This window comes from Hetaerina americana, unplaced genomic scaffold, assembly GCF_022747635.1.
Source record: "Hetaerina americana unplaced genomic scaffold, ioHetAmer1.1.p SCAF_4, whole genome shotgun sequence".
Lineage (NCBI taxonomy): Eukaryota > Metazoa > Arthropoda > Insecta > Odonata > Calopterygidae > Hetaerina > Hetaerina americana.
Window position 1 is genome coordinate 96,582,041 of NW_027286985.1, and position 26,293 is coordinate 96,608,333.

At 36.7% G+C, this 26,293-nt stretch overlaps 2 protein-coding genes across 2 annotated transcripts in view; both read right to left on the reverse strand.

Annotated features, from left to right (window-relative positions):
* Positions 1–7,317: 7,317 nt before the first annotated feature.
* On the reverse strand, positions 7,318–13,790 carry LOC139692091 (mitochondrial S-adenosylmethionine carrier protein). Its single transcript, XM_071590123.1, has 6 exons — positions 13,601–13,790; positions 13,363–13,519; positions 12,555–12,664; positions 12,026–12,308; positions 11,785–11,917; positions 7,318–7,441 (listed from the first exon to the last, which is right to left on the reverse strand). The coding sequence occupies exons 1-6, from the start codon at positions 13,637–13,639 to the stop codon at positions 7,330–7,332; spliced, it is 834 nt and encodes a 277-aa protein (XP_071446224.1). The 5' UTR covers positions 13,640–13,790; the 3' UTR covers positions 7,318–7,329.
* A 5,306-nt stretch (positions 13,791–19,096) lies between these two features.
* Positions 19,097–26,293, reverse strand: part of LOC139691829 (proton-coupled amino acid transporter-like protein pathetic) — a 201,966-nt gene continuing 194,769 nt past the window's right edge. Inside the window, exons 9-10 of the mRNA XM_071589723.1 lie at positions 22,927–23,093; positions 19,097–21,539 (exon numbers count right to left, since the gene is read on the reverse strand). Of these exons, the coding sequence (XP_071445824.1) occupies positions 21,175–21,539; positions 22,927–23,093 (532 nt within the window). The 3' untranslated portion in view covers positions 19,097–21,174. The remainder of the gene's footprint in view (positions 21,540–22,926; positions 23,094–26,293) is intronic.

Sequence of the window (26,293 nt, forward strand, 5' to 3'; positions counted from 1 at the left end):
TTCAATAATGAAGCCTACACGTTCCTTGGATATTCCAATATGGTTTGCGATACGCTTTTAAGTGACGCGCCGGTCATTTTGAATCACATCTTCGACGAGATTGCGTTGTTTATCGCCTGTGGCGGTGATCAGACGTCCGCTGCGTATTTTATCAACAAATATGGATTTTCCAGGCCTGCAACCACGAAATTTTACTACCCATCGATTTACAGTAGACCTATCAACGTCAGCATCGTCACCATAAAGAGCCTTTAAATGACGATGACTCTCAGTTGGAGTCACTTTTTCAGCATTTAAAAATTCGATAACAGTACACTGTTCAAACTCGTGTTGTCATAGCACTAGAACATGTCTCCATACTTCCGCTTCTCAAAATACACTGGATGAATGTCACGACCTCAAATCTGAGCATGTGTGTTAAGGGGAAATGTTACTTCCACATTCCACCAGGAGTGCTTCTTAAGGTCATTTTGTTTGTGGTCTACAAGCATGTGCGCATTAGTTTTAAGCCTGCCTTTGTATTTGCAGTTATCACGGTGTTGAGATACAAATGATATTAGCAGTATCCAACATGACCAAGGCTAAGTCAAGCGAGAATTGTTTTAGTTCCTGCAAAGGAGCTAGGGCAAAAATTTTACATCCACTTTGCACAGAACCAGGTTTTGTAAAATTACATGCGTGGAATATTTGATAAACCCAGCCTCATTGCATTTCCCATACTGTCAAACAATATTTTCCATTTAAAAATTTCAATCTTTCTCAATGACTGCTACATTCCGTGCTGTTCCTGGCCTCCCAGAATACTGTTCACAGATGTGTGGCTATTTCTGAGTCAGTCCAAACACCTTTTTATTTGAGTTTTTCACATGTTGTCATCTCCAAATACCTGCCAAATCTTACTGTTTTGGTTAAGGAATTACCAAGCTTCTGATGAAACTTGGTGCAGAAAACCTAATCATCATGCTCTGCCATCTCAGGCAAACTGAAAATCTAACCAACACATAGTATGGCACCTCACAATATTTCTGGAGAAGATCAGGTATGTGCACCAAAGTATCTCTCCAGTATGGAAGTAGCACCATCCCACTATCACTATTTTGCAGAGGAAAATTTTAGGTGGTAGGAAACTATTAAAATTAAAAATTGGATGATTTATGTAAATTTCAGTTACCTAAAAATAAATTTCAGATTTTAATAAAGATAATCCATCCTTCATCTGCACAAGAGGCTGATCTGATTTGAGGAATACTCCAGTGTTCTTGTTCAAATCAGAGCAAGATCCTGTCTACCCTGTGAATGCCTGGGCTGAGATATGGAAGACGGTTGCCACTGTCTGCAGCAGAGTTCTTTCCCTTACGCGTGGTCCAACAGCACAAATCGGTGGAACACAAATCGTGAGGGAATTCCATGGCATCCAAATTTGTCCCACCAACATAATATGCTCTCAAACCCTTCCATCACTTTTTCCAGAAAAGCTATAGGACAAGCTTATGACTGCAATAAGGAAAAACATTTGCTCATGAAAGGGAAATGATTTAATATAATTTTCAAATGATATGAGTAGCAATTGACATGGAATACCTACTCTTTTTTTAAGAAGTTGACCGAACCGTAACATGGGCTTTCTTGCTCACATCAACCCCATTAAACTTCAGTTTGAAAATTACTTCTATTTAAGCATTTCAGAATATTCATTAAAAGGTTAAATAAACAGCTACAATCATTGAAACTGTCAAAAATTTAGGATCCTCTTTATTTAAAAAGTCCAAAGAACTGAGGGAGATATCATGACAGACTCTTTTCTAGTAGTCACCTGCTCATATGCATAAATTTCAAATTGTAAAAATCATTTGCCAAGACCTGGATTCGAATCCTGATTCCTCGATGTCCAGCTGAATTCTTAATCCAGTTAAGCTACCAAGGCATCCTATTACACTCCAAAATTTTGTATTTTTTGCAGAATCAATTTTGAATTCAATTATTGTTCAAAAAATTTAACAAAATAGCATTTTGCCCAAAAGTTAGTTTTGCTTACCCTGAAATTTATGGCAGACAATAGCTGCCAGCAAATTCTTCCCATGCCAGGAATCTAGCTGTTAACTTTTAAAATTGTAATAATAATAACATTTTTGTCCACTGATCATAAATATCATGTAGGTAAGGCAGTCATCAAGCACAAAAATAGAGGGGCATTTTGTCACAATGAACATGCTAGAAAAAACAAATACAAGAGAGTATGTAATGAAAATAATACAATTGCTTGTCATTTAAAAATTCATTCAATGAATAATAACACTTCATTAGAAGGAGATTCTTGATTTTCCATAGGAAAGAAAATTACTTAACTTAAAAGTTTGCCTCAAGTTTCTTTTACTTTTTGATGCATTTCCATATTCTTATCAGATTTCTTTAATGCCTTGTGACATCAGTGATGTTTTCAGAGGCAAATGGATATGAATGGCAAATGATAATACATTACAAATTGTATCAATGATTCCTTATTTCACGATTTCATATCAGACTGCATTACAGGCAATCCATGCTTATTATTAAGTTATCTACTGGTTAAGGTAGGTTTTGGATGGGCACAACTACCAAATAAATATTTTGTTACTCCTAACAAAAAGCAATCTAGCTACCTACTCAACATCAAATCCCTCTTCATCTCTGTATACTTTCTTCCAGCATCCTTATTTTATTTCTACCCCTCCCTTGTTTGTTTAACATTTTCCCGTTTTAGTTTTCACATCCCACTGCCTATCAATATGCCCTTCATCCATTTTTCTTACCTTCTTATGATTTCCCCCAACAATCCCCTCTCACCATACCAAGCACTTCATTTGTTTTCCTTTTGGTTCATTTCACCTTCTCTATCCTTCTCCACATTTCAAAACCTCCAATCTATTTCTTCACACTTTTTCAAATGTTAAAGGGCCCAATGGACATTTTACTCTCAGGAGATTTTATTTAATTTTCATAACTATTTTATATGTAACCATAATATCTCCTTTTTGAGGGTTCCCATTCTAATATTCATCTGGCTCAAGGAATAATCCTTCTTAGGACAATAACTAGATATTTTTTTAAAACTCACAGTAGCTATCCCTATTTTAGCATAACTATTATTTTCGAAAAACTGGCCTAAGCATTTCACCTCAGTTCCTCACGATGCTTCATTAGAACTACTTTAGCCAGGCATGATTAAGTTTTGATGACTGAACATTTTTCTTACTGTATGATGGTATGAGACCATGGACATAATGGCTAATAATTCCATATTTTTTCTCTTCAGACATTAACGAATGGTAATGCACTATCTTTTTTAATTTCATTGGTGAACTGTATTCCCAAATGAACTGTTTCATTTTACAGGGAAATCTTCAAGCTTTTCTTTACCTTTCAGTCAAAATATTATCCTCTGAAGAGTTCTATGTAAATGCTCTCTTTCAAGTGGTTACAACACTTGGCATAAAATTGGCTTCATCATCATCATGGAAATATAAAGCAAACAATCCTTTGCAAAAATGTTTCTTTGGAGTACATTATTATATAGATGCGAAACGTGGACATTGGGAAAAGGTTCGGCTGGAAGCAATGGAAATGTGGATTTGGAGAAGGATAACAAGATGGATGGACAAGAGAAGCAACATGGAAGTTATTATTATTAGGTAATCTACCAGTTAAGGTAGGTTTTTGGATGGACATAATTAATAATTACATAATTTGTGACTCCTAGCAAAACATAACATCCTACTTTACATCAGGTCCCTCTTTAGCTTTAAGTACTTTTTTCCTCCCTTCATCCCGTCCAACATCCCTATCCTGTTCCTTCCCTTTCCTCGTTTCCCTAACATTCTCCTCTCAATTAGTCTTCAACATCCCGCTGCCAGTCAACACCCCCTTCATCCACTTTTCCTGCCTCCATAGGATTGCTCCCAACAAACCCCTCTCTTCGCCCACCATACCAAGTACTTCCTCATTTGTTTTATTTTCTGTCCATCTCACCTTCTCCATTCTTCTCCACACCCACATTTCAAAAGCCTCCAGTCTACCTCTATCCTCCTGCTTCAATGACCATGTTTCCGCACCGTACATAGCTATGCTGCATATCAAAGTTTTTACGAGTCTTTTCTTAACATCCTTACACGATGTTCCTCTCATCAACTCCCTCCTCCTTGTGAAAGCCTCTTTGTCTAGCGCAATTCTTCTCCTACGTCCCTACTACTTTGACCGTGTTGGTCCAAAACACTACAGAGATACCTGTACGTAAACTGTTCTACCTGCTCTAGTTTTTGCCCTCCTATTTTAATGTTTAGCTTAGCCTTTTTCTTTCTAGAAAATCGCATAACCTTTGTTTCATTAATATTGATTCTCATCCCATACCTGTCGCACTGAATTTCCAATTCACTAAGCAATGCCTGCAACCCCTTGGCTGACTGACAAACTAAAGCTTGGTCATCAGCAAACCTCACTGATTTTACGAATTCCCCGCCCACCTTCATTCCTACCCCCAGTTCTTCCCATGTTTCTTTAATCATTTCCTCTGCATACAGGTTGAACAGCAACGGTGATAATGGGTAACCCTGCCTTACACCTCTTCCTAACACTGCCCATCCGGACTCCCCATTCCCCACCAGCACCTGAGCAGTCTGAGACATGTACAGGTTGCGGATTAGCCTCCTTTCCCTCCAATCTATTCCTATTTTCTGCAATATACTCATTAGTTTTACCCAATTCACTCTATCAAACGCTTTTTTGGAATCTACAAAGCAGGCAAATACCTCCTGGTTGTGTTCTATATTCCTCTCGATTAATAATCTCATTACTGCAATGGCATCATGCTTACCTCTCCCCTTCCTAAACCCAAACTGATCATCCCCTAGGTAATCATTTGCCCTACTCTCTATCCTTTTGTTTATGATTCTGAGAACAACTTTAGCTGCGTGGGATATCAAACTTATTGTCCTGTAGTCCTCACATGATGTTGCCTTTACCTTTTTCGGAATTGGAACTAACACTTATCTCACAAAGTCTTCCGGCCAGATTCCTTCCTCATAAATACTAAGAATCAGCCCATATAGCCTCTTCCTCCCACATTTTCCTAAACATTTCAAAAGTTCTGTGGGAATACTATCCACCCCCACCGCCTTATTTAGTTTCATCTCCCTTAATGCCCTTTCTATCTCATTGTCTAGGATGCCTGGACCTAAGCTATCTTCCTCTACGTCATATTCTTTTTCAATGTCTAACTTTGTTGGTCGAAGTTCTTTACTACATAGTTCTTCTATATACTCCTTCCATCTCTCTTGGATCTTTCCTGTGTCAACTATTACCTTACCCACCTTATCTCTAACTGTTAGCATAGATCTCCCTTTCTTACTTCCCGATAACGATTTAACTTTGCTGTACAGCGCACTGATTTCACCCTTCCTCTACAGACTTTCCATATCCTCACAATGCGTCTTCCACCATGCTTTTTTTGCTTCATTTGTTGCCCGCCTCAATTTATTGTTTAATTATTTGTACTTTATTTTGCCTAACTCTGTATTTACATTCTTCCATTTTCTCCACTCATCCATCTTTGTAATCATCTCATCCGTGATCCATAGTTCCTCGTTCTTTTAGCGTTAACGGTTCCAATAGTATCTTTACCAGCTTTCGATAACCCTTTCTTGATCCTTTCCCATTTTTTTTCGATAGTACTTAGCTCTTTACCATCCTCCATGAGTTCCTCTACCGCCTGTTTGTAATCCTTCCTTTTCAACCCATTTAATGTTTCTACATCCATTTTCTGACCCGCCTCTCCTGCCTTATCTTTTTGTAATGGACACTACATTTCATAACAACTAAATTGTGGTCAGAGTACGCATCCGTTCCCGGGAAGCGGTGCGAATTTATCACACTGTTCATAAACATGTGTCTAACCAGAATATAATGTAACTGATACCTTGCTGAGCCACCTGACAATTTCCATGCATACCTGGGTCTTTTGTGGGGTCTAAACCAAGTGTTGGTGATGACTAACCAATGTCTCCTACAGAACTCAACTTCTTTCTCCCTGCGGTCATTCCACGTGCTTAAACTGTAGTCCCCAACCTCATCACCATCTCTCCCTTCACCTACCGCCACATTCCAATCCCCCATCGCTATCAAATGTTTTCCTGTAGGAACACACGCAATTATGTCCTCTTAATTAATCGTATATCTTATCGACCTCTTCCCCGTATGGTTGCTCGGTGGCATGTACACTTTAATAATAACCAAGTTCGTCAGTTCTGCTTTTATCTCTACTAGTAGTATTCTATCCGTTGTCTGTTCTATGTTGACTACCCTTCTCCCTATGTCGTTATTTAAGACTACGGCAACCCCTCGTTGGCTCTCGCCCCCATCGTCTCACCTTGTATAGACCTAAAATATCTATTTTTCCCCTTTCCATCCTCGCCTAATATTTTCCCCTTCCCTGCCCTAATCATTGTCATTCCACGTTCCTATTCTAACTAATTTGGTCTTCTTCTCCTGCGTCTTCTGTCCTGCTGCTGCCGGTTTTCCCTTGCAAGGGTTTTGCCTTCCTCAATAGTTTTTAACGTGACACCATCACTTACTGGCCGCCCCACTGGGGTCAGACGCCATTGCAGCTGCCTCACTGAGGAACAGATGCTTCGTGGACTACCTTTCGTCTGGCTCCTAACCTTTGACCTATCTGGCATGGGTGACCCTACCAGGAGCAATTCTTATTACTCCCACCAGCACAGCTCTAGGGGTCATCAGAACGCCCAAGGCCTTCCACCACGTCAAGGTTGTAATCCGGGGAGGGAACAAGGAAGTACTGAGAGAAATTAAAGAGGAAAGGAATTTATTATAGAGATGAGAGGAAAGGCAAATTAAAATTGTTGTATGTTCTGAGACATAAAAACTTCCTGGAAATATAATGGAGAGGAAAATATTAGGAAAAAAGCAAGGCCAAGAAAGAACAGATGATATAAAAAGTACTGTGAGAGCAACAACCTATAATGAACTCAGAAGAATGGCAATTGAGAGAGACAAATGGTTGCAACAACAGGTATCCACCTTTAGAAGATGATGAAAATAGGCTTATAAGCATAAAAATTATCTCACCAATATTGATAAAATAAAATTTATCATCTCAAACTCAATTGTGTCTTGCAATTACCTATTTTCAATGTTCATTGGCTATTACCAAAAATATCACTATCTAAAATTAACAGATATCTTAATGGATACTCGAGAATCTTTATATAGCATTAGATATTATAAAAAAAACTTAAGGATAAATAAATTAATTAGGACATATTTCTAAAACCTTTACTGTCATATAACTACATAAGGAAACAAGAACAGCTTTGTCTTCTCATTCACTCCGAAAAAAATGGCACCCCCCAAGGAGATCCAGAGGATTCTTGGAAGAACACCAGCAAATAACCTGTGCGGGGGGGAAACATACAAAATTACATTCAACATGGTGTACCAAGGAGGCAGGCACCAATAACAACCCTGCTTTAGCATTGCTTTGATCATTTTGCTTTATCATTACAAATTTGAGGGTAAGTTCTCTGTATTTTACAGCTTGTAGTTGTCATTTTGGCTGGTAGGCATTTTAGTCAACAGTCAATCCCCAGCCATGTGTTAAAAAACAACAGCAATCGGCCAAAAAAGTATTCATTTATTTTTTTAAAGACACGACACTTTCAACAGCCTGAGTATGAAACGAAGAATATCCAAGAGAAATATCAATTCTCAAAAATCGACTTCCCATAAAAAAAGACATAGTATGGAGATATGTACGTATTTCCAAAAATTTGGTTAAATTTGACTGACTGGTTGATGCCTTCATCAAAGTCAGCATTGGATGACAGCGGAACATGTCTACTGGTAGATAAACTTAAGACATGTGCTTATAATTAAATTAAATGTTGAGTTGGTGTTACATGGTGCAAATTTCATACCATAGATACTCTTCCTTGTGATGGAAGTGTCAATAAGAGAAATGCCTGAGAAGACTAAATTAACTGAGTGTCATTCCCCTTACGAAATACATATTCTCCATTTTGCTGGCCCCAAATTGAGTCCCTATAGGATATCTTTTGATGAGAAAGAGCAACCAGCACAAGGCCATGACCTACTCTGGGCACCCACCATACATCTTAACATTCCAACAAACAAAATTGCAAGAACAAGTATTGCATTACCAGAATAAAATCATTGTTCATGCCCAAACTAATGTGAAAGCTAAACATGTCATCATTACTTGAAGGCTCATGCATGGAACATGTATCTGAGCTGGGAGGAAAGATTGGCATACTGTTAACTATTGCATTGGAGCACATCACTAAGTCAAATTCTGAGATACATGGCGGATCTTGAATTATGAAAACATTCAAATGTGTTTAGTGTTTGCGACTTGTGATGGTCAATTTGTTCTGCAAATACCGGAGCGAGGGAGTAAGTAGTTTTTCCAATTGTTTTAAATTTCAATCATTTGAGTGACGGGTCACTGGCGTCGGGTTTCCACCCCGTAAACCCTGAGTGTGTGTGTGGTTGCGACTTGTGAAGGTCAATTTGTTGTGCAAATACCTGATCAAGGGAGTAATTGTTAGAACTATTTATTTTATATTTCATTTGTCTGAGTGACGGGTCACTGGCGTCGGGCTTCCCGCCCCGTAAACCCTGAGTGTTGTGTGTTTGCGATTCACGACGGTCAATGTGCCTACATATACCGGAGTGATTGAGTGATTGCTATAACTTTCTCGCTCCCTGTAAACCCCCTTTTTTATTCCACCTATAAGTGCCCTTAAGTGTACGGCTTTGGGTTTTATATTCATTCCATTCACTCGGCCGTAGTACGTTCTTTATCTATTTATTCAAATGTCTCTCAGGGTAAGAAACTAAAGATCTTCACCGATAAAATAAAGAGTGATTTTGAATTGGCAATGAAGAATTGTTGAAACTAATTACATTAAAATGCAGCAACTTCATAAAGTAAAAATCATTCGCCTTGACTGGGATTCTGGTCTAGGCAAATGATTTTTACATTCTGATGATTTTCACACTCTGAAATTGCTGCATTGAAATGCACATTAGGGGATGACTCCATCAAAAGTTACTTCTGCAGCAACTCCCAAAGTTTCTTGGAATTTGTCAACCTAAGCATTTAACAAAAACCTAAAACAACCTAAGCATTTAAAGTTGGCTTTAACCTTGTGAACTGTGGTGCGTCGTGCATGACTACAATTATCTGTGACATTGGATGTGTGGTATTTCATCACAACATCTTGTTCCTTCTAAGCCCCCAAAATTTCAGAGTTTAAGAGGATGTCTCGATAGCTTAATTGGCTAAACCACTCGGCCAGACATCGAGGGATCCGGGTTTGTATCCCACTCAAGGCGAATGATTTTTACGCTCTGAAATTGTTGCATTGAAATGCATATCAGCGGATGAATCCGTTAAAAGTTACTGCTGCGGCATCTCCTACAATTCCTTGGAACCAATAACATTACTTCAATAATGAACGATAATCACCAAGGTATTGCTGCCATACTTTTCACATTAATGCCAACAATAGATTTGCACCTTCTTTAAAAATTCATGTGAAGATCATAACCGATCAACTCTTGATAACATGAAACGTTACCATTATATAAAAATGTAGCTTTAGATAAAAAATTTTAGGCTTAAATTGCTAACCTAGTGAACGATCAAAGTGCATTCAAAGATAAAATGAAACTAAGCAAACTTTGACAAAATATCACAGATTACAATAAATGATAACCTAATATGGCACAGTTTAAGAGTTTCAAATTTTCCAATGGTTAGTTCCCTGAATTTGAAGTTTGTCCCATGTAAGGCTGGAAGCTTAATTGACTTCAGTGCATAGAAGTGATTTAATTTACTGTATTTTCCCATCAATAACGCGCACCCAGAACTTTGTAGTTATCATGAATTTGTATAGATACCGTGCACCCAAGGCTTCATAGTTATCTAGAACGTGTATAGATGCCGTGCATCTGTATATACATATATATGCGTGTAAAAATAACATATAGTGTGTATAAATATGTCTACAACAGATGTGTGTGAGTGAAAATACCTCATGTTTGGATTTGTTCAATTTTCATTACATGATGCGCATCATCATTTTTTCAATCATCTGAACATTTTTGTACAGATAACGCATGCATTATCGATGAGAAAATACGATATTTACAGAAAAATCATGACTTTAACAAAAATGTAAGATGTTTGGACATTTTCACATATAATTTGCTCTTTTTTTCTGATTTAAAAACCATGAAGGTGATGGTAGAGTTCACCCAGTACTTAGTCCAATGGCATGTGAAATTTACAAATCAGGGTAGGGTGGCCAGTTCCTTTCCCTGTGCCGGATATGGTTTCCCAGGAAGATCTGGTACTTGAAAAAACAAACAGCTTGGGTGGAGCTGAGGGTGCCCAGGGGTCATACCTGGGCCCTCCAGTCGTCCAAAGCTCTACCCCCGAACTACCCCCTTTTCTGATTATCAGATAGAAAAAAAATAATTTTTTCAGATTTTGATTAACTGGGGACCTCCTGCCCAAAGTAAACAATAAGTCCAATTTTGCTGAAAGACTGAAGCATGAAGGTGTGAAAAAAAGATTCTTTATTTTACGCCACCTCGGCTGTTCAATGTGTCAAAGGAGATTAACTTAAAAATGAAAGGAATTCAACCCCTCCCCCCCAATGTAATTTGCAATGGCCAAGCCAATTCCTCCTCATCCCTTCTACTGTTCCACCACTTGGGTATGTACACATATTGCTCTCTCTCAATGGCTATATTTCACCTGACGATTCTGAATGTTGGTGTAACCATGGTCATTTAATAAATTGCCAATGCAGAAGTGAAGTGTTATTATTTTTCTCCCGGTCTTCATAATCAAAATACTGCATCAAGTGTGAAGTCAGAAAGTGTCTTATGCTCTACATACAACCCTTGGGAAAGGGACAATCCACAACTGTCTTCTGTTTTAAGCCTATTTGCATGAATCTCATGAAATTGCAAATACATCAGGATATGCAATGCTGGACGGTATAACTTGGTGGAATTCCTTTATGATACATAGGGAATGAAGCGCACAGCTATTCCACAAAATATAACTTCACTGCAACTGGTTTTGAAACAGTGTATCATCATCTGGCGATTTGACAAAGTTTTCACATGGTTATATATCACTGGATGAAAGAGTACAATCACTTGTTTACCAGTGACTGCAATCTGAGCTACATGGGAAAACCTGATTGGACTTTTCAAACAAGAGCCAAGGAACACAATTCTTGCTTGGCTAACAACCATTCTACCTCCAACTTTTCCAAACGACTCATAGATCACAAACACATTAGTGATTTCAAACCAATTATCCTACACAGAGAGGCAAATGTTCCTAGATTTGACACACTTGAGTAGCTTGAAATTCGTAAAGGTCAAACTTCTACTCTTGAAAACATAGTAGATGAGTAATAGCACTCTTTTCAGTCACCCCTACTTAATTTGCTCTCTCCTAAATCCAAACCAAAACAAACCCCTCCCTCCTCATCCTTGCCAGTGATCCCTTCCCCATGCATCCAGCGCTATAGCACAGAGTGAAAACTTTGCATAATTGCCAGATGGTGACAAGTTGTTTCGAAACTTGTCACAGCAAAGCTATATTTCGTGGAATAGCAGAGTGTTTCATTACCTATGAATCACATGAGGATATGTCTACTACAGACTAATCCAAAAAATATTTTTTTTTACCCTTTGATCCCTTGACTGGCATAGACTTCTTTTAAAACAGAAATGACACTATTAACTCTGCCTGGACTAGAATCGAGCATAATTCTTGTTTTGGCAACATCCATTGGTGTTGTAAGCCCAGCAGATATTCCTCCTGATGATATAAAACCAGAGTTAATGAAAATGATAGCAGATTCACTGATTAGGCAGTTAATCACACTACCAACAACTCATAAAACATGCAGCCATTAAATAATCTAACCTGCAATTGCTCCACAGACTGCCACCTGACTTGCACCCAACTCATCATGAAAACCACGAGCCTTTCGGTGAGAAATCCAGTAGGATTTTAGAGCTTCCCAGAGTGGGAATTGTATTAGGGAGAATGGTATTTCACGCAGGAGAGTGGAGAAGTATCCTTGGTAGAATCCTCGAAAGCCATTCTTTTCAATTATGCTGCGAATTACAACAGAAACAGATGTGGTTGCAGCCACTTGACATCGCTGTTTTATAATCTCCACAGGAACACGTACCACACAAGCAGACTGGAAATCGATAAATCAGTCTAATTATACTTGATGCATTACTGCATAACATTAATAATTTTAGTTATCGATCATGACACAAAGTATTACTCAGAGAAAAATACTTCCATGAATTATATCACAAGTTCATTAAATAAGAATTTAAAGACCACTGAAAAGAGAGCTAAAGGATACTAAAACATGGTAATTCAAAATCACTTTGATGTTTAAATGAGAATATATAACATAAAAGACATTTATCCTTACCACTTCACCACAACAAGCAGCAAACATGTGCACAACAGGTTTCCAGCTTTCCTGAACCAAAGGGCAAGTATTCCGCTTTATGAAATCGTAAGTACAAAAGAAAACAGCAGCTAGGAAAGGAAGAAAAAGACATATCTGCACTCCATATTTCCATCTTTTTATTATTGGAATCTACCGGATAGGATTTGGATGGACACAGGCTATAAAAGGGTACAATGATAGATTTCCTGACCTCTCATAGTAAAACACAACCTGACCTCAGGTACTTCAATAAGCCCCTCTTCAATTCTGCATACTTCCTTCCTCCCTTCAGACCGTTCAACATGCCCATCATATAGCCTTATTCTAATCCTTTCCTCGCTTCTCTAGCGCTCTCCCCTTTTTCGCCGTCTTTACCATTCCTTCGCATAACATGCTCTGTATCCAATATTTTATCTCTTTATTTTTTACCTAATAATTACAACATTGGAATCATGAAATGGCCAAGTCGGGAGTTGTAAAATTGTACATTGATATCATTGTAATTGCCAATTTCAATGAGCAATCACGACGAAAAACTATCGCGGTTACAACCAAAGCAGTGGAAGGAACAACTAACAACGAAAAAACTTGTAATGACTGGGAATTACTTATTTAAATCATGAATTTCGCATTCAAAGCAAACAATTACACATTGAAATTAATGCGGCAACACTTTCTTCAATAATCTGTAGAAACCATTTTGATTTGAAAGTCGTGTACTCAGCCCAATATTCTAAAAATTGGTGGAAATTAAAATAAACGAATGGCCCAAGTAGATCGTAGATACCATTTGGAGCAGAACCAGCAGCAGCAGGCCCTAGCCCTGCATAAATTCCTCGGAATCCTCCAGATTTCAGAAATCCTTGTTTCGACTGAAGTCTCGTTTTCAAGGTATCCAAAGGAAATAACGATACATCAACTGCTGTTCCAGCAGCACCTCCGGCCTTAATGAGTAAAAAATGGTTTTGTAGGACTGCTTATCAATGATCAAATGTTTAATTAAATTCACCACATAACCAACTTACAATGAAGGATATTAATAACTCTGAGCTAGAATTATTCATCACAGAAACAAAAACTTAACAACCACAAAGGCCCATTCATATGCTAAAGTTGCAACCATTTCGGTAACTTATTCGGATACATTTTGAAAGATTAACTTTCCTTACACAATTCCCACTTTTGAAAACATTCAGAGAACTGACTTTGCCGACACTTTCGTATGTCACATGTTAAAAAAAAACTTTATTTCGGCTTTCGTTTATTTTAACCAGCGATATTTAAACGCTATAAGCACTTTTGAATGTTGGTGGGTACCTTTAATCACTCAGACGTTACGCAAAGACGAAACCCTCCGGATATTTTATTTTTTTTGCAGGAAAAACCTGCTGTTTGAAATATCGTACGAGTTTCAATAAACCTTCTGCTGAACTAACAAAAATATACTAAAAACTAATACAAAATCAAACCTTTTGGTTTAGATCTAATATTCATTATTACATAGCAGTTTTTTGAAAGTACTTAAATATGAATCAAAGAAATAGTAGCTAATAAAATGCTCGTTGTTATCACGAATTGGCCAAATATAATACTTTATATAATAATATACTTTTGATAATTACGAAAGGGAAAGGAACTTCAAAAACTGCCCAACTTCTAGTTTTGGCTGAAGTAACCCTAAAGGTTATCAGAGACAGTAAGTTAGAAAATCTCACTATATAAACAAGTACATGACGCAAGAAGAATATTCCAAGATGCTTGCTACATGTCGAAAGCGATGGAAGGTTTCGATTTTGACTCAGATTTTCCAAACCCTTAAGATGGGAGCCTTATTATTATAATAGGTGTCTATGATAAATTTTTATTACGTTGACCTGCATATGATTTGCATCTCACCATTCATTTAGATCAGCAACACTGTGCTGAATTCTTTGATACCATTGCAGCAGGTAATTGGATGACATTTTTTAAAAATCATCTGCATATAGGATATCAGTCACTAAATTGGGCCTGTTGGCATTGTACATCGTATAAAGATCTCTTCAGGTCATCAAAATCACACTTTTTAAAATCATTGAGAGTAATGGGCTTAGCAGCAATATATGCACTTCTGTTTTTGAATATCATGTATCAATCAGTATTAATAGGCAGATAACACAAGTCGCGTTTGATAGAAGGGTCAGAATCCATAGACATATGCCTCTTCACAATTTGAGAAGGGTAAGTTGTGCACCAAAACAAATTTGGATTTCATCAATTTGTTTTAGTCCTAGGAAGAAAAAGCATTCAATAATAACTCTGGTCTGTGGAGTAAAACCAACCGTAGCCACATCTTCATTTATGTTTCCAGATGGCACCTGGTAAGATGTAATCCCATAGCTGGAGAATTTGATTGTAAGAAAATGGATAGAAGATGCCAATGTAAGAATAATGGGTTTCATAGATGCTTACAGGTGAGCCAAGAGGAATGTATACTGACCTATGTAGAACGTTCTCCAAAGCAATTGTTACAATTACAAAACAATTGTTCAATATTATTGTCAGGTATACTTATTTCATTAGAATTGAAGTTGAATATAATGACCATTAACACTTCATCACAAGCACAAATACTATGATCTTTCCCATAGATAGTGAAGCTAAGTCAGTTTAGTTCTGAAGGAAGAATATCCACATTAACCAAGTGAAGCAATTTATTTTTGTAAGTTTCTTTACCACCAATTATCTAAATTGTACCAAGCTTATGTATGTGGCAAGGGAAAAGTTGTTTGTAAGATCTCAGTGGAACTTAATTGTCTAAGTTAGACAATATATCACATTTCTCTATTAAAAATTTCACAATTTAGTTTTTCTCAGCTTTCGTCAATTATTTATTCCCCAGGGTAATGTTGATTCCACCTTTAAAAAGGTTACACCCAGTATAGTTCATGAAAACTAATATTTCTATAATAATGTATCATGTTCCAATTAAAGCAGTATTTTCTACTGATTTTTCCAGAAATATATTTGTAATGAAAAGCAGGTAGATTAAGTAATTTACTGTAATACATGTATGTAAAGGAGGAAGAGGTTTGGTTTCATTGGGGTTCAATTAGGAAACTTTACCTGCTGTCTACCTTTCCATAACTCTGAGGTGTGTACAATTCCTTATGCATGTTTTTATTATTTCATCTCATTATTTTACAATGGTAAAATATATGATGTCATATAACAACAAAAAAGGCATAAATCCTTGGTTATAATTAAAAAAGAATGGTTACAACTTGTCATACCTTGATGGAAAATACTCATTTAGGTCATAAAACAACTTTTGATTAAAAAAGATTTTCGCCCAGAGTTAAACATCTGATATGAGTTGCTATCTTTTATACTTCCTGGTTAATTTTAACGTATATTTTCATGCCAACATAAAGGGGTCCTTTTTGAATCAAATAAGTGGAATGCTGTATTACATGCACCTTTTTGTCTTTGTCTCATACTATGTTCGTGACATCATTTATCTCGCGGGTAGCTATGAAATTTTGGCCATTGGTGCTTTTAGTTGCTTAAGATCAGAAAACCATCAACAAAAATTAAAAATCGTGGAGTGGAATTCATGGTAGACTTGTATTGCAGTCATCTGCCCAGGGATTTGCTCATTTAGTTCATCTTTTTTATGATGGCCTGAATATCATGTAGAGATATTTGTCTCTCCTACAGCAGGGGGTCACAATGAAGTAAGCTGACTCCAAAGAAATCAAGGCCATCCAACCATCATGGTTGTTTCGTTTGAAGAAAGGCTACAGTGAGTGCTAGGCATGGTGAAGCAGGAGAGGGGATTATTGGGAGAAATCCAAAGGAGGCAGGAAAGGTGGATACAGAGCATTTTGATTGGGAATGCGATCAATGCAACAATTTCAGTGTGTAAAAATCATTCGCCTTGGCTGGAATGTCCTGTCGAGTGCTTCAGCCAGTTAAGCTATCAAGGCATCCTCTTAAACTCTGAAATTTTGGCGGCTTTAAAGGAACAATATGCTGTGATGAAATACCGTACATACAATGTCATAGTCAAGGCGAATGATTTTTACACTCTGAAATTGTTGCATTGAATAGCATATTAGCAGATGACTCCGTTAAAAGTTACTGCTGTGGCATCTCCCGTAGTTTATTTGGAATTTGGGAATGGGATGTTGAAGACTTTCTTAGAGGGGAGAATATTGGGCAAGCAAGGAAAGGGCAGGAAGAGTATAAGTAGGTATGTTGGGTGGAATGAAAGGAGAAAGGTAGTATGCGGAATTGAAGAGGGGCTTCTCGTAGAGTCAGATTTCAGGTTGTGTTTTGTAATGATAAGCAGAGAAATGCAAGGTTGATCATGTCAATGCAAAACCTATTTACCTTAATCGGTAGAATACCAATAAATATGAACAGTGATAATGAAGGAAATTGCTTTTGAAGGAATAATAGGTTTCAGTCGCATACAGAAAGTTTTATGTGTTTATGTGTTTCCCAAGTCTCCCAGAGTTGGCCTCACAATATGCAATGAGCAATTTTTTCATGAATTCTACCACAAAACTATGGTGTTTTTCAGTTAGTGTCGTTTTTAAATCAGAAAAAGCAAGATCCACATCAACTGAAGCAACTATGATAAACTTCAGCTTGTTGCATTGGAATTTTACACTCAGCGCCACCGGATTTTCAAGTTTCATCCTACTACTGTGTGTGCATGGCATCTGCAGCTCTGAGTTCTTTTGTAGCATCTACCCTAGTTATGCTCTTGCAAAGAATGAGTACCCTCCCATCTTGTACTTCCTTGACTTATTTTCAGTGAATATAGCCAACCAATATTTTTGGATAGGTTTTCTCATACCCAACAATTCAACAATGAGTAAGAAAGAAAATACTTTGCTGTCCCACCAATATAATATTATATGTAGCCGGCTTTGCTACAGACTATCATCATCTGGCAGTTTTCAAAGTATTTAATTGGTACTGGAGGGTTGGGGAAGGGAGAGGGTAGGTGGGGAAAATCGGGAAGGAGAGGGGAAGGGGGGAAGCTTAATTTTGAGATGGAGAGCAGGGAATGGGCTGCTTCTGCATGGAGTTAACTAAGGTCGGTGTTGTGCATCTGGATAGAATTTAGAAGAGAACATGCTTTAAGAAGGGGTGACCACAAAGAGTACACTCGCTCATTCACTATGTTTTTAAGTGGTGAGGTTTGACCTCATAGAATTTTGAGCTGTTCAAATGCATCAAGTCTTGGGCGGTTCTTTTCTTTGTGCAGGAGAATTGGTTAAAATCAATATTATGATTGTGATCTAGGAAGTACTTGGCAAAGTTTTTGGAAGAGTTGTTTTTCATGAAACAGGAATGGGGTTCTTGCAGTCTTGTTAGGAGGTTCCATCCTATTTTTCCAATGTAGCTCTAGTTGCAGTTACTGCAATGGAGCTTGTATAGTTCGCTGTGTTTTTCCTTGCTGACTTTGTCTTTTGCATGACCTGATGTCCTAAGGTCCTTCTATTGTGAAGAGCAGCTTTTACTTTGCCTTTTGGCAAGAGTATTTCTGTTCTGTAAGATATCTGGCCAATGTGTAGAATTCTGTGCCATTTTCTTTTGTCATCTTTCACACTTTGCTTATAGATTAGGCTGACTGCGATTTACTTTAATTTTTTGAGGTGCAATTTTGTGAATCATATGGATTTGTAATTGTACCAAGGTTTCACAAATTGGTAACTGGGTAATTTTAACAATGAAAATGCTTTTGCACAGTGGAAAATTTACATTGGTGCCAAAATAATTATTAAAAACATCCATCAGAAGGTAGGACTGGTGAATTTTCTTTCATTGGCATACTATCATTTAACAATGTTGTGGATTACCTGACAGTAATGAGTGACAACTGGATATTTTGCTGAAATTGGATGAATGATGGCCTAAAATTACCAAGTCCTCAATTCGTGGGCAACATTGTCTGTCAATTTTGGACAAAAGGCCATAAACAGACATTTGTTCTATCTCCTCGATGTATTAGTGATGATCTTATGGCAGCAGCAGCTTTGTTTTTTGGAAGAATTTTCTGTTTAAAACGAAGGAAGAATTCTTTTGGTAAAATCCTGCAAGGTGAGGAAAATCCTTACGGATTCCTTTGTCGGTGAGGCTCTGGATGAGATGGATGACCTATGGAAATATTAGTTAGCAGAGACACGACATCAAAGCTCACAAGGTCTTCATCTTTGACCTGAAATCCCTTAATGATATTCTTGAAATTCATTGAGTAATGCAAAAACGATTTAATTCACTGGGTGTATGGTTGAAGAGTGTCTGCCAATCACTTTGACCAGATTCTTCCAGGGGAGAGTGAGGGAATGAAACTGTTGTCCCCTGAAACTATGCCCGAGATGGCAATCAGGAAAGAAATATGACTCAAGGATATTAATTAGTTTTTACCTAAAGACCCACCATTTACTCATATGGTCTTATACCTACCTGATATTGTAGTCAAGATATGGCTGATGGATAGCAAAGGATTTAAAATAAAAGAAGAATAACTTTATACAGTATATTTGTTGTCATAAAATACTATTTGTTGTACACAAAACTATATAATAATATTTAAATATTCCACATAACAATACCATCTAATGGGAGCATAAAATTCTATTTACACAAGTATTTTAGTTGAAAACATCACCTTTCTCTGAGGAAAGACTGAACAAAATAATTAATAAGTAGTATATAAAAGAATAATGTGTGAAACATTAAATCATGTATCATAGATTCGGCTGCATAGTAGCCTAGCATTTTATGTATATCAAGAAAAGATATGACCTCAATTAAGTAGAGCTTTCTACCAGGAAGTGTAAAAAGCAATATAAACGTTTTAACTTATAATTATCACTAAACTAAAAAATTATGTTTGTCTTAATAAAAGTAAATGTAATAATACAATGAGCTACCAGCGAAGAAAATTTGATTTACCAATGTGGTATTGAAGTGGTTAGCAAAACAAATCCAAGTAATAAAGAATCATTAACTGTGATGTAAGATGTTGTAGGCATCAGAAATACTGACGAATACATGTACATACATATCACATGAAATATCAGAATGCTTAAAAATATATAAGCACATTAATAATGCAATATTTATATCTTTTCACATTTTATGTAGCTTGAGCATCTATTGACATAACATATCACAAAGTTTGTCTTATGCCTCAACTAGCACCACTCATCTTACAATATTTCATTTTTAATCCAAAATACTCTTATCCTTTCAAAGTGGTTGTTTTGACTGTGGACGGTTGATAAAACTTTAATCTATGAATTATGCATAACAGTAAAATATCCATTTGCTAATATGCTCTAAAAGTGTCACATTGCAGTTACTTAATCTAATGGACACTGCTGAACGACTAGTTTCAGCTCTTTTTGCTTTACTTTCGGGGAATTCATTTTGAAATCAAGTTGGGATTTTTGTCATTTTTTTTATCTAATCACTTATGTGTGTGCACCCCCAATCGTTTTTCATCTTGTACTCTCAAAGAAAGAACAAATTATTGGCATAGTGTAAAATATTTTGTTCGGACTTCAAAATATTCTAAATTTGATTTAATTATAAAATATCAATACATTTATGTAATAAAGTATGTATGTATTATGGAAATAATAACTTTGTGGAATACATTAACAAGTCAATGCAACAATAACAACACAACAGGCTGCCCAGCAGTCTTAATTCCAAAATATAATTTATACATGTTTTCTCACAGGTGCAACAGTTTTGTATTCAGCACACTGAATGCAAGTTCTTGGAACCAACATTAGTAGTACATGATATTTCAACTACAACCTCGTTTGGCAATATAAAAGATCTCTCTAAACACTCCACTGAAGCGTGGCTGATACATCAATAGGTATTCGCAAAAATAATGTCATGTGTGTTTACTTTAAAATTCTCATATTTCAAGTCATTGGAATGAGGTGGAGTCTTGGAAAGATTTCTTTTTTAAACGTTGTTTTAGCAACACTTAAAGATTTGAAGATTAGAGCAGAATACTTAAAACGTTGAGTATCCAACTCATCAATATGAACTTTATTAAGGATAATGATTTTGAGATAAAAACACAATGTATCATGGAAGAGCTGTTTATCAGAATATATAGATATTCTGCTACATGAGAAATAATTTTTGATGAAAATAATTCTGCTCAAAGCCATATCTAATGGTTTTTCCAGAATTTTGAAACTTCTTTGATAGGTAAATGACTATGGGCAGTGTCTTGACTAACAGCAGCTATGAATGTTACCTTTCTCCATGAAGATGAATTCAGGGAAGATCTCCTGCCTTTGTATTGCTACTAACCAAAGAAACAATACATTAAAAAAATGAACAGAACAGCAACCAGAGAAAGCTGCATTAGGTAGGACTTCTGTAACGATCTTCCATCATCACTCAAGGAGATAAACATACCTATACAATTTGACAGAATTTATCTCAGAGGTGATGGGACTTTTATTTTCTTCTACCTTTCCATACAGAACTATTCTCATTCTCCTCCTCTGTGCCAACACACCCGTTCTACCTCCAAACACCCCACCCACTATTCCCTATCCTGTCCACATCATTTTTTGCCAAGTGACTGCACAATTTCCTCTATGCTGGTAATGGTGCCAGTGACAAAGCCAAGGATGCCAAAGAGCACAATAAGTGTGTTCTTCACCAGCCGGCATGCTCTGACTGAGAATACTCTGCAGCTGGGTGTAACAGGGATCTCAGTTTTCACATCCTTGGCCTTTGGAATGACAGTTCCACTGCCTGATTCTTCATTGTCTCCTGAGCAGCAAGCAATACTTTTGTCCTCATCTTCCTCCCAGAAAGTGACAACTTCAATTATGGCAGGGAACATGAGCCCAAGTGTTGAAAGGCACACTGCTCCAACCAAGGAGATGAAAGGCCCAAGGTTTGGTAAGGCTGCAGCGGTTGCAACTGTGGCAGAAATGATTAGAATGATGAGTTGTCCAAATGAGTTTTTAGAACACATTCACATTTAATGCAGTAAGGCTCTGATATAGCTAATCCATATTTAGGAGATTATGGAATATTTTCAATATTAAATATGTCCATTATTGAAAATAATTATGGTGCTGCCTTTCTGAGAATAATTTATCATTTATCTTAAAATTGTGAATCTCATGAGGTGCTTGTGTATTAAAGAAATACAGAAATCATGAGAAGCCACCAATATAACTACAACATCAGCATAAGCTGTGCTATTATTCCTAAATATTATAAAAAAATCATCAATAAACTTGATCTCTCATATGACCAAGCACGAACAATTTTAGGCCATCCATCTGTATAACAGATTAACTGTTGTGACACTATGGAAATAAGTACAGCAGGCTCTGGATTATTTGGGATGTAAGTGAAATAATTATCCTAGGTAATAAAAATCCTGGTTTTTACCATCAAATGTACCACTCTCTACTTGAAAAATGTAGGCATTGAACGCTGTATTCAATGATTATTTTTGTACTTGGTAGAACAAAATGTTTCCATCAAATTCAAGATAAGACATTATTCAGCGGAAAAATGCTAGGGGTACTTGGAATTTTAAACAGCCTACATATTGCACTTGGGACATATTAATGTCATCATATATCACTCACATTGTTAGCCATGAAAAGGCATGACCTCAGAAAGCCTATATGCCAGGAATGTTAAATTATTATATGGCATGCAGGGCTCATTGAGTTAAGAGCTTGGTAATTTTTCAACCTGCAAACAAACTGATGACCCATATTATGTGCATATCGAAGATAATACCTACAAATGTAGTAATGATCTTATATAAGGTTTATGTATATGATAAAAACCTTAGTAAAAATGATTCTTGAACCAGTGCCTTTTGTTTTGATTTCAGTGAAACCAGGAACCAAAGAACCAAACTCACCTATCAATATGTACAACCAATGCTAATGAAAACATTGATGATCAAATATATATGTAAGTTGGATATCTGTCTATTTTTAAGCATGTATAAATTTGTTCACTTAAAATACACATGGCACATTACTTGTCTTGCAGCACATTAAGTTATTTGAATGCATGATACTGTGACATAAAAACTAATTTTTCTTCAGGCTGAATTTTAATCGCCCACAAACAGAAATACCCATTTCTCAACTGGACCTTCCTTTCTATACCATTCTTGTTCAATCTTTAATTTGGCTTTTTAAGGTCCCGGTATGGCAAAATATTAATGTGATTTAGCAAGTGCATACAAGAATATTAGTATGAAGATATTCATCAATCGTAATCATTTTCGTGCAACCAGTGGAGAGAGGTGAGTTTGAAAGGATGCGTAACTTACTGGTAGTCACAACCAAAATGGTGCGAATAATATACTCAGCAACTAGCGGCCGATTAGGGAACCTGGGTGCAACGCTCTTCCAGATGATCTCCATGGGGACGTAGAATTGTAGGCCATAGGTCAGGAAAATGGCCACAGCAATCATCACTTTCACAGACTGCGCCAGGCTTTAGGGGAAAAAAATTAGATCAGTAACGAAATGGCATTACACTAGTTTTTAAAAATTAATCAGCAGTACCAAAAGGTTTTACTTTCTGGACCACAATAAAACTATATTTCCTCATGCATATACAGAAATGTCATTATTTTGTTGATACCATTTTCACTGATTATGATATTATGAAAGAATTCCATTTGAAATTATATTAATAGAGCATTTAGGCTTTGCCTCATGCTTAATGTGGTCTGTAACTTGAGTATTAATGTTCTCTCTCCAAACAATCTAGCTGATCAATCTCCAAATACTCATATGCTTTCAAAGTGTGCATCGTCTTGATTATGGAATGTGAAGACATTGGGTTTTCAGAGGAAGGAAGAGCTAAACTTTTTTGCAGGCAGGAAAATGTTATGCAGGAATGGCTGGATTCAAAACTCATCAAGAACCACAAGGACTTTTGATGTGCTAAAAAAGCAGGGGATCAGTTAATTTAAAAGGAAATGTTTAATTATTTTTTTATGTTCTTGATGTGAAACCTGTGCCGTATGTTTGATTTAGCAATGCCTTCAATATCATATTTAAGACCAAAATGTTTTTAAAAAACAATTAAGGGTAGGCAATTTAGCCTCTTCCTCAGTTCTGCCATTTCATAGTGTTTCAGAGAGCCCTTGGATAGAAAATAAATTGCCCAAATAAAATTTTGAGGCAAGTGAAAGACTTGGAAGATATCGTGACAAATTTGTCTGTGCAATTTTCATAACTGTGTTCCTTAATTTAAAAAGGTTGCTCGTGTACTAAGGTGACCTTAAGGAAACTATAGATATATACATTTAATTTATTAATGCAGTAGTTCCATTTGAATAGGGCAAAGTAAGGCTTTACTTTTTGAACAGTATTATTTTTTCATTTTTGGTGATAACAATTTCCTCTGCTCGCTATTCCACTCTTAGAGAAGAACTTACTTATTTATTTCATCATCTCCCAGCATTATAGATATAGTTCATGTGAAATATTGAGTGGACCTATTTTGTGAAATTGGCAAATGGTCTATTAAAAGTATTGATATAACAATTTTTACTTTCTGGAAAGTATCAAATCAATCTATTTATGCTCTTTGTATTAACTCCAAAGAGTAATATTGTTTACCTCGATCACTCCATTTTCATGCATTTTTCTCTTACATACTACGTCATTTTATCATACTATGGTAAAGCCAAAATTCAGTTGACCGATTTTCAATACTCTAAATAATATTGGACTTAATAGACATTACTGATATCAATCTCTTCAAAGTAAAAGCCAATTATTTCCTTTGGAAATTTACTTAACAGGCTCTTTGAACCTTATTTCAGGTGGGTCGTTGCGGAGAAGTGGTGCAAAGAAATATAATTCAGTACAACATCTTTCAAAGCTATGATAGGAATCACTGTTTTGTGAAATGTCCACGACTTTATTTCTTTCTGATGAATTATGTTTCATAGGAACATGAAATTAATCTGTATAGTGAGAGCTATTGAATCATGATTTTGAAATTCACGAAGAATTTTATGTAACAACTTTTATTGCATTTTTTGTTTTATTTCGATTCCCTTGCATATTAGCTTCATTATTTCAGGAGTCTTCACAACTTAATTTTTTCAACACTTCTGTCATTCAACTTGTCACATATTTCCTCATTTTTATGTAGTACATTTTCTGTAGCAGATTTTTGAATGAAACTTCTATCAATTTAATGTTTGTACTTTCCCTGATAATACATTGTGATGAAATCTAAATATGGATATATAAATGTTTAAATGATTTTTTCAAGTACAACAGTGATTTCTGTTACTTTCCCATTGCACAAAATATATGTTTTTAGCTTTTCTGTTTCCCACCTCCTGTTTACTGAAGAGTGAACAGGAAGCCCTCACATTAACATTCCTCTTAACTACGACCGTAGGCTGAAAACTAATGCACACATACTTGTAGACCACAAACAAAATGACCTCCAGAAGCACTCCTGGTGGCATGTGGAAGTAGCATTTCCCCTTAACACGCATGCGCAGATTTGAGGTCGTTACATTCATCCAGTGTATTTTGGGAAGCAGAAGTTTGGAGAAGTGTTCTAGTGCTATGTCAACGTGAGTTAAACAGCGTGCTTTTATTGAATTTTTAACTGCTGAAAAAGTTACCCATACTGAGATCCATCGTCGTTTAAAGGCTGTTCATGGTGACGATGCTGTTGATAGGTCTACTGTAAATCGATGGGTAGTAAAATTTCGTGGTTGCGAGCCTGGAAAAGCCACAATTGTTGAATGAAACACGCATCGGATGTCCGATTACTGCAACAGGCGATAAACATCGCAAACTCGTTGCAGATTTGAGTCAAAATGACCGGCGATCTACTCAAAAGCGTATCGCAAACCATATTGGAATATCCAAGGCAGCCTGGCGCCACTAATCTTGCAACATGACAACGGTCGTCCACACACCTCGCGCCCAATTGGAGAGGCTCTGCGAAACCTGAAATTGGAACTAATTCCACTCCCTCCTTGTTCCCCCGATCTTGCGTCTCGCGATTTTTATATTTTTCCTCAACCCAAGAAAAACCTCAAGGGTAATCATTACACCTCGGACGATGAGGTGAAGGCAGCTGTCAAGTCTGGGATCCGAGAAAAGTCGAGAGAATTTTTCACTGACGGAATGAAAAAACTTGTTACACGGTGGAAGAAATGGGTCAGCATCAACCGTGACTATGTTGAAAAATAAATATATGATTTTGAAACTTAATAATTATACTTTAATGTACTCTTTACCCGATCTTGCTAGTTGTTTTTGGTTTAGGTCTACAAGCATGTGTGCACTGCTCTTCAGCCTACCCTCGTATTTAAATATTTCAAGCTAAAAATATTGTTCTGCTATTATTTCTGAAAAGCGTTTCGATAACACATGGCTGACAACAGCAGATTTACACCATGAAGATTGTATTATTATATACATATTTTATATTTATCCTGTACAAATAAACTTAGTGGTGACTCCTCACTGCCCCGGGTGTGGAAGTGTTTCGATATACTAATATTAGCTTAGGCTTTGCAGCCAATGGTAAAGCTACTCGGTCAGGAAGTTCGTGGCGCGATAATCCTATCTGGGCGCACTTTCGGTTGAGCAATTAAAACCGTGAAAAGATCAGGCTGCGAAATGATGAATCGACTTGGAGTGAGCAAT